At 40.0% G+C, this 13,586-nt stretch overlaps 2 protein-coding genes and 1 non-coding gene across 3 annotated transcripts; 1 reads left to right on the forward strand and 2 right to left on the reverse strand.

Moving 5' to 3' along the window:
• Window positions 1–157: 157 nt before the first annotated feature.
• Window positions 158–2,651, reverse strand: LOC149114580 (uncharacterized). The gene is made up of 7 exons (XM_089283918.1): window positions 2,630–2,651; window positions 2,197–2,226; window positions 1,803–1,844; window positions 1,639–1,662; window positions 1,487–1,528; window positions 688–717; window positions 158–416 (listed from the first exon to the last, which is right to left on the reverse strand). Exons 1-7 carry the CDS (start codon window positions 2,649–2,651, stop codon window positions 220–222), a joined length of 387 nt encoding a protein of 128 aa, XP_089140044.1. The 3' UTR covers window positions 158–219.
• A 4,725-nt stretch (window positions 2,652–7,376) lies between these two features.
• On the forward strand, window positions 7,377–7,449 carry Trnaa-ggc (transfer RNA alanine (anticodon GGC)). The gene has a single exon. It is a non-coding gene; the product is annotated as a tRNA-Ala (tRNA).
• Window positions 7,450–7,464: 15 nt separating this feature from the next.
• LOC149114582 (uncharacterized) lies at window positions 7,465–13,114 on the reverse strand. The gene is made up of 2 exons (XM_089283962.1): window positions 11,477–13,114; window positions 7,465–10,440 (listed from the first exon to the last, which is right to left on the reverse strand). The coding sequence occupies exons 1-2, from the start codon at window positions 12,587–12,589 to the stop codon at window positions 9,163–9,165; spliced, it is 2,391 nt and encodes a 796-aa protein (XP_089140088.1). The 5' UTR covers window positions 12,590–13,114; the 3' UTR covers window positions 7,465–9,162.
• Window positions 13,115–13,586: the final 472 nt, after the last annotated feature.

Raw genomic sequence — 13,586 nt, forward strand, 5'->3', positions numbered from 1 at the left:
GCAAGATTAACAATACATCTTAACGATTTTTTTTGGTATATATGTTTTACATTTTTTTTATTATTATTATTACATACACTAATTTCAACGTCTATTTACAAAATTTATATAACTTATGCCCTTACCCTTAGAAATATAGCCCCCCTCTTAGCCTCCATTCCCCTCCCTATTGGCATTTTCTGTCTCTCTCCCCCCCGTTTATGTTAAATAAGAATAAATTTAAGACGAGACGGAAAATGTTGCCCCTCCCATACTGACTACCATTCTTCCCCCCCCTCTTCCCCTCCCTCTTCCCCCTCCCCTTCCTCTCCCCCACCCACGTCCCCTCCCATGGCCACCCCACTGCCTTCTCCCTCCCCCTCTTTCTGTACAATCCTTGGCCCTGTGGCCTTTTCTTTTGCAACGCCAACAGCGCACTAAAAATGAAAGAAAGACATAAAATTGTGAGATAAGTTTTTTGTTTAACACATTTCTATTTTTCCTATTTTAGGGAAATTTTCTTGTTAGCGTCACAAACAAGTATTACTCACTCCGATTTAGGACAACAGTCAATCAAACGTCGGACAATATTACAACCAATGAGCAAAAGGCATTACTGTATTTTGCAAGCTTTTTACATGACTGGCGAGTTTGTGTTTCTTTGGCTATCAAGAATTATATACAGACAAACAGAATTTGAAAACTTACTGTTTGAGAGCTTCAACTGCTCTTTTAATTCTGAAAAAGAATATTGTAAGTAAGTAAGGGCCTCTAAAAAAATACAAATAATAAAAACTACATTAAATACTACATTAGCAATAGATATTTACAATGGAAATAGTATAACAATATTTCTAGAATTTGATAAGGCCAGGAAAGCGCCAGACTCCTGAAAATAAGCCAGTTTTGCATGCTCCGAAGTGTTAAAGAAAATTTGATTGTCTCGTTTATGAGATGCTTTTCATAAAGGAATGGAATATAAAATTAACCACACAGACTGACTCCATCCATGCGAAACTATTTTTTTGAAAGAGCATTCTATTACTTTTATTCCTTTTGCGATCGACTTATTGTTTTTACGTAGTATACATTTTTATCAACTTAACAAATTGACATCAGTTTTTCATGTCTCTGTCAGGTTATTGATGATGAATTTCGTCATAACATTGTCAAAGTAACTGTGGATCGCCGAATGGATCACAGACTACTTTGACAATGTTATGAAGAAATTCATCTTCAATAACAGGACAGACGCATGAAAAACTAACGTCAGTTTGTTTTTTTACATAACAAATTGTCAAATTGTCCGCTCTCGCTCGTTGCCGCATCACATAAATTATAAATTAATGTGTCTGTCCGCATATTGACAATGAAAATTAGCCAATGAGCGGGCGAGAATTTCTGCAGTTATCATAAAATATAGTATTGACTGGATAGTGATATTAGCCTAAGGTCGAAACGTCGTCGTTTTCAAAAAGGTAGTAATGACAATCTTTGGTATATTTACCGCTTATTTCTGCCCTCAGGGCTTCCACATTTTCTTTAGGATCTATAGAGAAACCAATGTGTATGTCAGTTATGTTCTCAACTTTTCCTTTTTTGCAGAAATTTTATAATGTATAACAATGATAATAGAGGTTATTGAAGCTCCTTTCTCACCTCCATCTGTCTTTTCCGGCACAACTGTAGAAAAGACAAAAAAAGTCATTTTCTTACCAATTAAACTTCGAAATCAAACTGCAATTTTCGAACTTGTACTATTAAAAGTTTCACATCCTTTGTCCCTGAAACTTTATTTTTTTGACAGGTTTTTCACACGTTACCTTCTTTCTCCTTTAACTGCACCACCTCTCTTATGTCGTCCCCTGTAGAAAACCAAACAAATGTCATTTTGCAATGAATTAAACCTCAATATCATCCTGTTATTTTAAAACTTTTACTATTCAGAGGTTTCGCACCCTTGTCCGATTCACGTAAAACCTCATTTTTGTTAGTCTGACCTAATAAGGCTATGTCTACACTATAGCGTATAGTTTTTGGGCCGGCGCGAAAGCCATATAGGATAGGCCTTTCGTTCACACAAAACGTAACGAGCCAAGCTGCGCGGTCGTTTCTGCTCATACCAGGCCGGACTATCTTTCATGTCGACATAATGAGCCGTTCGGTATAGTGTAGACAGATCCTAAAAATAAAAATTGACAGTTGTTTATATGTTACCTGCAGAAGGTTCTGCCTCTCCCTTGTTTTCTGCGGGAAAAGCAAAATACTCGTTTTTAGTGTGTATCTTTAGTGGCCTCCACAGTTAGGGCTATGCTAAATTATAACCATCTTTGGCCACCTTTATGACAAGGGAAAAATTCAGCTTCGTAAAACAAATAGAACAAAAGATGTAGCTGCCCAACCATAATTCTACTTTACATTCCTGACCCTGGCCTTACACTGCTTGAGTAACGCAGCTCTTTTCAGGAAGCTTTGAATTGAGTTAATCTTTTTGTGTGTTTTGTTGTTGTTGTTGTTGTGCTACAAACAGGAATTTGAGAGTTTACCCGTTTGAAAAAGCCCCTAAATTTTCTTTGTGGCTCTTTTAAAAAAAGAAAGAAATGCACAAATAAAAATATCCATTCAGTAGACAAATGAGTAAAGGTGTTACCGTTGGTTTGACTTGATGACATCTTGTGTTGAATGTCTAAACGGGGAAACGTATAACACAAATGCATCGCATTACGTTAATCGTAACATCTTAAATTAACCTGAACAGTTTATTCCACGACTGTGACTGTATCATTATACATAAGTTGTTGACAATCTTTGTCGGTCAAGATGCTTGCCTGAATATTGGCCTCGTTCTTTTGCGTTGTTATTGACCAAGACAAAGGCCAGACGAGCTCTCTTGACCAAAAAAGCTTGCTAATAAAAAGATTTATTACATGGTGATGGTGTTGAGAGTTTTTTAGTTTTCTGCGGGAACAATGCAAGCAATGTTGAGCGAGCAAGAGATACGCCCATCTTGCCCGCTCCGAACCGCACTGTACTAGACTACGAGTAGTCCCTCTTTCGCTTAGTCCGTCGTGCGTGACGCGAAAGAAATTTGCGAGAAAAAAATGGTCGCGCGAAAGGAGGGTAGGCGAAATTGGAGCACTATTTTACATTTGCAGCACTTGTGAGCACTTAATTGACTTTTGAGCAGAATTTGAGCATGTTTTGGCTTTTTGGAAAACATTTCAGCACATTTTTCACAATTTTCCACATGTTAAATGCAATATTTTGTGTTTGAAACGTTTTCAGTAAAGCCGAGTACGAGTAATTTTAGCTTGTCGCCTGATCGGCTGACTGTTGTCATGGAAATGCGCGTGCTATGGTCCTTTTAACCGTGGGAACAGGCGATTTTCATTGGATCGTGACTTCGTGTTTAGTTAAAAGTTTGATAAAACTAGGAATATGTACAAACATCTACTGGGAAATAAACAAACGTAAACTGCGAGCAATTTTCGTGCACCATTTCTAAATTTCAAGCACTTTTTATAGAAATCGAGCACTAGTTAAGTACTTTTTTTGCCATGTTTTGAGCACTTGCGATTTTTCCAGCGCAATCGGGACAGGCCTACCTATCAATGTTTCGCTCGATGTCTAGTTTAAAGATTTAAATTATCAGCGAATCTCCTCGGTTTGTTTAAAATGCTCCTGACCTAAGTCTGCTTCGCTTGCTTTAAATTTTACCGAAATAACGAACGGCGTTCAGATAAGTCTTTAAGGTAGCTCACCTTGGTCCAACTTAACGAGACGAAAGAGGCTGGTTACAAATTTCACGTCAGTTTTATATAGTGCCATATTCTCGACCCCAGGGGCCGCGCCGTTTTTGGTCAGCACCAGGACTCTTGACCTCTGGCCGGGTTCAACACCGGAAGTTCGTGAATCGCGGACTTCCCGTCACTCTGCACATACTCAGAGTCAAGTCTGACAAATCTGATTGGCTGAGAGTACGAAACGAATTCTCAGCGGATGTTCAGAAAATCGGATCTGGCCAGAGGTCGCGATTCTTGTTGCTGACCAAAAGGAGCGAGGCCTTGGGACGAGAAATGATATGGTGCTATCCAAACGGCAGCGGTCTACCTCGTTTGCATGCTGAAAGAATGTCCGTATGCTCAAGGGAAAAGTTTATTTCATGTTAGGGGGGAAATGTATGTATTGTCTATCGATTGCGGGGATTCTTCGTCCTTTTTCGACAGATCAAAAAGTGAACTCGAGGTTACGTTCATATCTGTAAAATAACACTCAATGTGATGACGTTTGCAAAATATTGGCGGAGCAAAAACTTTGGCAAGGTAAGTTCCTTAGCACCGGCAATTTAACCACTTACTGCACAATATGCTAAATGCGATTTTCTGAAAGAAATTACTGTTTCCTCGTTACTTTTTTATGCAATGGAGAGATTTTCTCCAGTCGCAACCCTCCTCTTTTATCCGGGCTTGGGACCGGCTTAGATGACAGTTTTCGCACATCTAAGGCAGAGTTAAAAAGCTCTGGGTCGAGTAGGCTTAATCTAGAATAACAAAACTGTATCAAGTCTTCAGGAATATGCCATTAAACGATATTCATTTTTTTTTCATTTTGATTGAAACTTTTGGTTATACACCCATTACAGTTTGTTAAGTTACTAACATTTCTGAATATAATATGTAAACTTTCATTTTCTGAATTTCCACAAAAAACGACAAAGTAGTTTGCAAGTTAAACGAAAAAGTGTTCAACCCTTCAACCTTTAACTTTTCAACTATCACGCAATAGCAATGGAGTGCGAGCAATCTGATTGTTTTAGTATAAGTCTACTCGTCCTTCAAAACTTTATCTAAATCCTCTTCCAAAACGCCAAGAAGCGGCCGTCATTTTAATTACAAGGTACAAGGGTACACTGCTACGCCACTCACTGTCTATCACAGAGTAGACAGTGAGTAGCGTAACCAATCAGAGAGCAGCATTCGTGGTAGAATGCTAGTAGATTTATACTCATAATGGTTAGATGTCACTGCAAGTAACGTTTTGTCGCTTTTAATTAGCAATGTATATGGGAAAAAGTTTACTTGCTATATCATTTGTACTAACTTGAAACTTGACAGAAATAACTTTTTAGCAATTTTACAAGTTTAATCATATTTTTATCGATATGAAATTTCCGTTTTTTATGTTTCCTGTTACGGTTTTACTTTGGGAATCTAAAAGTCTGCACTCATTTGACCATAAATGCTACAAACGAAACTATTTTTCTGCAAACCTTTTAAACGGTATGTTAGGCCCAAAGATAAGCAGAAACGGCCTGAAACATGATAACGTAATGTACAAAGGACAGTAACGATAGAAAATCACAGGTCTAGCGAAACTCATGCTTTGTGAGCTTTCATTCTCACGAGAGAAAATGTGAGCTACACACTCGGTTAACTACTCCTAGTAAACTTAACACAATTAAAATGAAAAATTGACTATGACTTTGAACGGAGGATTAATAGCAATGTGTTCGAGTCTCTGCAGTTCTTTGCAACATATACTTAATTTCGTTAAGTAATGTAATTTACAACCACTCAAAGCAAAAGCTGAATTAAATGGAAATGGAATGTGAAAAGCAGTTATCAAAATACCCCTCTTTTCAGTTCTTTCTAACAAAAGTACCACAATTAGTGTTTTCAGTCAAGTTTTAGTACATTGTCGAGGAAAAGGTTTTTGTTATTCATCCTGGTAGATGTAATAATAAAGTGTATTATCGTTTGTCTCACGATGTAGTCACTTGAGATGTAGATCGCGACGTTTCGATTGCTTACTGCTAGTCTTCTTCAGGCGATAAGGTCGACTGATTGCACGGTATCATTTACATCACAAAGGTCGGCTGTGATTGGTGCATTTCGATCCTCCTATTGTTCCATTGTTCTGGCGAGTAGGTGTTCCCTCAGTGGTCCGCTGTTGTACCGTTCTCCTGTTGTTGTGTTTTTTGATCGTGGGCATCCATGCTTCAGGAATTTCAATTCCACTATCCTTGTTGATGTTATTAGGGTGAAGTCTTATGTGAATAGCTTCCTTGACCCTACGTGTGTACCAGTGAGGATCTCGATCAATAAACTTGACCTCATTCCAGATAGGATAGTGGCCGGTCTCGTGGGTGTGTTCAGAAACGGCGGAGGTCTGAGTACGGGCGAGTCGTATATCCCTGTCGTGCTCTTTGATCCTCTCCTGCATAGATCTCCCTGTTTCCCCGATGTAGACTTTGCCGCACTCACAGGGAATCCTGTAGTCAACACCATCTTGTTTAGCCGGGTTGACGGTGTCCTTTGGTTGCACTAAGTGTGACCGAAGTGTCGTGTCGGACTTGAAGACGGTGCGAATGCCTTGTTGTTCAAGGCAGCGGCGGAGAGACTCCGAAACTCCTTGGACATAAGGTAAAACGGCGTTGGATTTAAATTCCGCGACGGGCTCTCTTCTTGGGGTTGTTCGTGCTTTTGTGATCTTCTGTACAAAAGAGGAGGGATATCCGTTAGAAACAAGTACAGATGACAGATGTTTCTTCTCTCCAGTGATTACTGATGGTTTGGTCACGACACGTTTAGCCCGGTCGTACAAACACTTCACAATACCGCGCTTTACTGACTGAGGGTGGTGTGAATCATACGCTAGGTACTGATCAGTATGTGTTGGTTTCCTGTAGACACTGGTGGTAAGGCGGCCATCAGGTACATTGTTTTCATTTTCAAAGATTTTAAGTTGCTCGATCTGTAACATTAAAAGGCGCGTCCAGTTTTGCCAATAGGTACCGGAGGCTCCATTACGCAGATAATGCTGTACCTTTCAAGCCCTAACCCATCCTTTTGAGCAAGCCACTTGAAACTTATTACTTTTCGTCTTATTATGAAGGAGACCTCCAAGTCACCGTCATCTTGGTCAATTTGTAATACTGCTTTTCAGCCACAAGTTGAATCTGCTTGGAATTCTTCGTCATGAAGGTAGCTACTGCAATAACAAGAACGTTTACCTCACCAGTACTTTTTCTGCTGAGTTGCCAACCGCAGAATGAAGTTTCATCGTATTTGGAACTCCCTCGACTTCTTTGTATTTTCTCCCAAGGTATGCTTCTGCCTCACCGTACGCTTCTCATACTCTTCCCAGTTGCCTTGATAGCTCAGTTGGTAGAGAACTGCACCGGTATTGCAGAGGTCCAGGGCTCGAATCCCGTTCAGGCCTGATCTTTTCTCAGGCTTTAAATTCACAACTGCTAAAGCTGTTTATATAACTGCGATGATCAATCGTGTCTTCATATCTTTCTCCGCAGTTCAAATATATGATCTTTCATATATTCACTTGCATTCTTCACCGTCTACGCGTATATAACGAACTCACAACATGATCAGCTTCCAGTTGGCTTGATAGCTCAGTTGGTAGAGCACTGCACCGGCATCGCAGAGGTCATGGGTTCAAATCCCGTTTAGGTCTGATCTTTTTTCAGGCTTTAATTTCACAGCTGCTGTGTTTATGTAAGTTGTTTATATAACTACGATGATTTCCGTGACCGGCTTCCAAATGGTTCCATACAACAGGAAACCCAAACTCACTCTTGTGATTAACTGTCACTGCGATTAGCTGTCACTGCAAAGATGCTCTTGTTCCGGTACTGTGAGTTGTGGCTGTCTGTCTATTGCCTCACCCTTCAGAAGGTGTTCTGCTAGTCGTTTTAGCTGAGAATACGGCAGAGTCGCTAGATTTGCGTGTCCTCGGAACTTGCGCACTGCATTATATACGACGTTGAAAAAATCCGCCTTTGAAACATCGTATCCGGAAGAAACAATCTTTGTCCTAATCATGAGGATAATTTTAACATATTTGTTTGTATAACTATATTACCTCCGCTGTAAACATTTAATTTACATTATTTAAACCAGTTGCCTGACATTTTTAGGTTTTTAGTTATTTCTGGGAACTGGTAACCCTTTAACTGTTCAAATTATCTTTTAAATATTTTTATACACTTCTAAATGGACAATAACATGTGTTGTTGCTTAATGTAAATTACCGTTACAGATAACGGAAAATGTGTTCAATATAAACTTATGTGAAATATGTACAAAATGAGCATGGTTTCATTGTAAAGTCCAAAGCGTTAACTGGCTTAAAGGACATTTGAAAAGAAATTTTCTGCCATGTGACAACCTATTTTCAGCAACAAGGGATAATATAAATATTTACTAAAGAGTAACCTGAAAAGCTAATTCAATGACATTTCTCTGGGTATGTCGTTTGGTATTTAAGATCTAAATAAAATACATTTCAGTGATATAGAATGTCAGATAGGAAAATAAAAGAAAGCTCAAAGCGTGTGACATCAATGGTCCCTGTTAGCTAAGAATGGGTGTATAAGGAAAATGATAAAATTAGAAAACGTATGAATTTAGAAGGATGCACTCGTCAATTCAATCGTAAAATTGGACTATATATTTTTATATTGCAAAAAATCGTGGGTCAAAAATATACATATTTGTTATATCTAGACTCCAAAGCCTTCTGTTCACCATCTCGACCCTGGTGCCAAATACTATGAAGATCTCCAGGCAAGGATAATGTCACAGAGCTTCACAGCTCCTTCATATATCAAACCTATACCAGGTTTCACGAGAGGGCAAGTTATTATTAAAGGGACACTGCACTTACCACTGAGGGTGGTAAAGGGGGTCGAAATCACGTTTAACGGAAAATAAATTGGTCGTTTCACAATTCACTGGAAGCTGAACAATTATAGTTTTATTTTGCAGAGCAGTACCCAACAAATGATTAAAACCCACTAGGAAGTGAGAATGGCTAACGATAGCGAGGATGGAAACGGATTGTAATATGGATTTTTTAAAAAGCGTTAGGCTGTCAGGTTTAAAAAAATTCAAGTTTGGCTCGAAAATCGTTCAAAGTGTGCAAAAATGATGCTGCTGTGTCGATGTTCGTAACGAAATTGCTTTTAATCGTTTAGTTAGAGCTAATTAAGTTATTACATAAATGTAGGGACCATTTGGTGAATTTATAACAGCTTTTGGCAAATATATCGTGACAGTGTCCCTTTAATACAGCTCTCTCCTCGTCCTTGCCAAATCTTCATAGGATCTCCAGGCAGACTCACTGCTCTTATGTTCACTGATAGAAACAATCAGTAATGAAAGCTATTTATTCAGCATACCTGTTTCGTCTCCTGGCATTTGCATTAACTTCCATCCTGTATCGTTCCCTCCTGCAAAGAGAGGGATGAACAAACTGCTCTCCGGAGAAACCGCCTTTTCTTTGTCGGATAGCCTCCTGAAATTCTTGCCACAAATCATTCGTGACAAAATAGTGATTTGTCGGAAAAGCATATCCTGTACGCAATGCCCTTTTGGCCATCTCAAGCCTTTGTAGTGTTGGAACAGGCTCATCTTCCTCTGGCAGCGTTTCCGCATTATAGACACCACGAATGTCCAGCAATAGCCTGTTATAGATGTCCACACCATAACAGTCACCCAGGATTCTCGCCTGATCGCAATCTATGTCTCCTTTGAGTCCCTGGAGTTCCTCCTGTAAAAATTGTCTTCCCTCGCGCCACAGAGGTTGTGGTACTTGACAGTCCCTTCTTCCGGGACCCCTTGGCGCCTCTTGTGTGTCAAATCCTAATAGCCTGCTTCGCATTTCAACAAAATCTGCTGGGACTCCTTCGATCTGACCGAACGAACTGGGGTAGACCCGTTGGACAAAATTGATTTCCTGAACACCGTTTACTTTTTCGTCATTAACAAACACGCCATGTAGCTGTGTAACTCTAAGGTCACATAATCCATCCCCATCCCCGGGAGGTGTGTTTGGAAATTCAAGGGAAATGCGCAGGTACGGTGCGTCACATCTGGACTGCTGTGCCCTGATTACGTTGTTAGGCAAGGGCTCGTTTCTCGCGACCTTTTCATCAAAAAGATCTCGCAAAGCAGGCAGCACAATCCTTGCTTCTGACCAACTTAATTGCACTTGGCCTAGTACGGGGTAACGGTAAACAATCCAGGCAATCCGTACGATCTCCCTCCATGCTGTTATTTTTAACGATACCATTCCTTCGTCAACCAGCCACTTCGCAGTATTCAAGATATGTTCATCTCGAATTTTGCTTAAGCTCTCAAGCTGTCTAGCTAATTGTAGTTGCTGCAGAAAAGGATGGGAAATATCTCCCTTCAATTTCTCAGTCATAGATACTATGTTTTGTATCATTTCTTGTTGCGGAATTCCTTCCACACATCTTAAAACGCTTTGCGCGTGCAAGAGATTCAAATTGTCTCTGTAAGACCTGAACTCCAAGCTAGACACGTACCGCTCGAGATCTTCTTGAGTTTCACCACCGACAATTCTAGCTACTTGTTGTTTTAGTGAACCATGTGCCCTTTTTCTTCTTTTTGGCTGGCTTGGCGTCTCGCTTTCACTTTCCTCCTACAAGTAAGATACAATATTAGAATAACCATCAGGACTTTTGTGCGAATTGCAATTAAGAGAGATTCTATATCAACGCTACGAGTTTCTGGTCAACCTCTAGCCGGCATAAAGAACTAACGCGCCAAGCGCGCAGCGTCAACAAACTAATCAGGGCGAGGTCTTAGGAAGTAAATAATTCCTGCATACATGGTGAAAATTTAGATTGAGTGTAGGAGGCGCGAACGTCTGAGGAAAGTTCCCTATTTCCTTCCAAACCACGGATCACTTGCAAAACAATATTAAGTCTAGAATCAACACCGACTTGCGCGTCATCGTGCACAGCGCAACTTGTACCTTTCTTCGTGTCCGCCGTGTCCTCGTATTCCTGGTGCGTAGGACAATGAGACAGAGATATTGTATGCATTGTTCTATTTAACAATTAGATTATGAGCTCCAGATTTCTATAAGGTGATAGTTGATGAGGCCGATGGCCGAACCAACTATCGAGAGCGCATAATCTAATTGTTTTAGTAGAATTCTTACTAAAATTTACTTCAAATAACGGTTTCCAATTATTTCTTGACGCATTATTAAACTTTGCGCCTGAAAAAGATCGCTCGGATTTAAGTGCCATTTAAAATCGAAGTTGCGCATCAGCTTTTTCAATAATTTCAACTTTTTTAAAAGTCAAGAAACCCTAAATGTCCTTCGTTTAGGCTTGTCAGAAATTCAATTATCCATTTGCATCAAAATTTTCCTCCAAAACTTTGGAAAAACGAAAAAAAGTCGCCATTTCCAAGACGATCTCCAGCCACTGCACACTAATGGCTGATAGTGTTCAATGGCTCAGTCAATCCGATTACAGCATTTGCATTAGTATACCAGTAGAACTCTACTGATCAAGAACATAGGGTCAAAAGCACTGTTAAACGTTTTTTTTGTAGCAATGCAGAACTTTCTTATATGGAGATTTCACTGTGTAGCTTTCTATCTCAGTAACGATCTAGTGGCCCGAGAACCTCTCCTCTTTAAGTCTTAGTTTTTATTTGCTTACCTCCTCCTCTTCATCTTCTTGTTCTGCTGGGTTGTCTCCTACTTTTGTAGCCGCAGGTGATTGTTCGGAGATAACTTCCTCGTCAGAAACTCCTGAATGCGGAAATTGGTCTTCCTGGGTTTCTTGAGGAGTCGCCATCTGGATTTCGTCCTCCTGGGTTTCTTGAGGACTCGCCATATGGATTTCGAGTGATTGCAACTCGCTTTCTGCCGTTGCTTTTCCCGTAGCTACAGAAGACTGTTGTGAGAATAACTTCACCCCAGAAACCTCTGTACTTTGGCTTTCTTGGCTTTCCCCGGTGCTGCTGGGTGCGAAAATGTCATTGGGCGCCATCCATGTTATCGCTGGCTGTACAGCGGCAGCATTCTTAAGGACAGGTAGAAGGAAAGTGCTTTCCAATTTGCCTTTCACCTGCTTTAAAACCCTACGTGTGCTTTCGTCACCAACATTACGTACTGCCATCAAGACCTCGCTTTCTACTTCGTAAACACCAATGATCTCAAACCCATGTGCCAGATACAGGCGTAGAGCAGGTACATTGGAGAATCCTCCTGCTAGAACAAGCCAGATGTAGGTACTAGCTCCGTGGGGATCATTCTTCGCTCTATTTCTAACCTCTTCTATGGCACAGGAAAGAAGAATGTCTCCTAAACACAAGGAACGCTTGTCAGCTCTTCTAACACAATAGCTGACCTCCCACATCAGTTTCCGGGTCGTGGCCCTCATGTCGCTGGCAACTGCATGCCCTGAAATAGATGTTAATTTGCTGGCTTCGTAACTCCGTTTTTTGAGCAAAATCAAGCCAGAGGGATCGCTGGACTCCTTCTCGAAGGCGACAATCATGATCTTGTCGTCACTTTTGCCTTCATTACAAAACTGCTGGACGGCGTTCTTGTAACTGCTGACGATCAGCCGGTTGTTCTTGGCTTCGTCTGGGCTCAGGATGGATTGTAGTCTTTCTACTGAACACTTCGTCAGTACAGTAGCACCGTCATCGAAAGTCTGAAAAAAATATAGAATTGGATAAGCACATGTTGCAACTAAAGCTGTAACTGTTTGAGAGAGTTTTCTATTTGAACAGAATGACTCTAGATGCGTACAACTCCATAGCATCTGCTCTCCACCGTATTTTCGCGTAAAATGCAGACTCTGCCAAATGAAGGCCAGACCCCGGTTGTTCAAAACCCGAATACCATAACCCGAGGTTAGCGGGATAATTAATCGAGGAATAAAATTGTGTTTATTCACCGTTTAACTATCCTTCGATTAAACTCCATTAAGCCAGTAAAACCGGTCTGTAGCTGGAGTATTAGGGAAGGGAAGGGATAATTATGATGGTTATGATAATAGTGATAATAATAATAATAATAATAATAATAATAATAAACATTCTTAGGAGGGTGCTATCAAGCAAAAAAACTGGCTATCCTCTAGTGCCCCAGGACCATGGTTTGGTCTCGGCCCTAAGGACTCTAAGCAAACATTACGTGAAGACGATAATAATAATAATAATAATAATAATAATAATAATAATAATAGACATTATTTAACGAGGGTTAAACACTTAATAACCAAAGGCTAATAAACTTGTGGCCCTCAGAAAATAAAATTATGAATACAAATATACAGTATAATAAAAGTTCAAATCCTAAACTTATGAGACGCGAGTATATTAATTACAATAAGATTAAAAACTTAAATTTTAAAATGTCAAATCCTAAAATGGTCCAAATGTTGCTGCGCTGCGAAGATCGTTTTCCTACAAAATTGATGCGAACTTGTTGTTGAATAAAGAGAAACAGAAAGCCCGATAGTTATATCTCAACTATACTTGTCTTCTATGAAGACTAACAAAAATGATTAAATTAAAATGAGATTTGTACGCTGGGCGAAGCTTACTGAATCAGGCATCACTGAATCACTGATCTTTCATTTTTACATTACAGCATGAAACGATTTCTATTTCTGAGAGCACAAAGTTGAGACTTCTTCCTTCGCACTAGTCGTGTAAAAAACTAAAAAGCTGGCGTATCGCCGAAGAATGGTCCGTCCATATTTGGTAACTACTCAGAGCATTCCGTACCGGGCCCAGTACTTTAAGCAAAATGTC

This window comes from Orbicella faveolata, unplaced genomic scaffold (genome assembly GCF_042242905.1).
Source record: "Orbicella faveolata isolate gen_17 unplaced genomic scaffold, um_ofav_v1 contig_13, whole genome shotgun sequence".
Classification (NCBI taxonomy): domain Eukaryota; kingdom Metazoa; phylum Cnidaria; class Anthozoa; order Scleractinia; family Merulinidae; genus Orbicella; species Orbicella faveolata.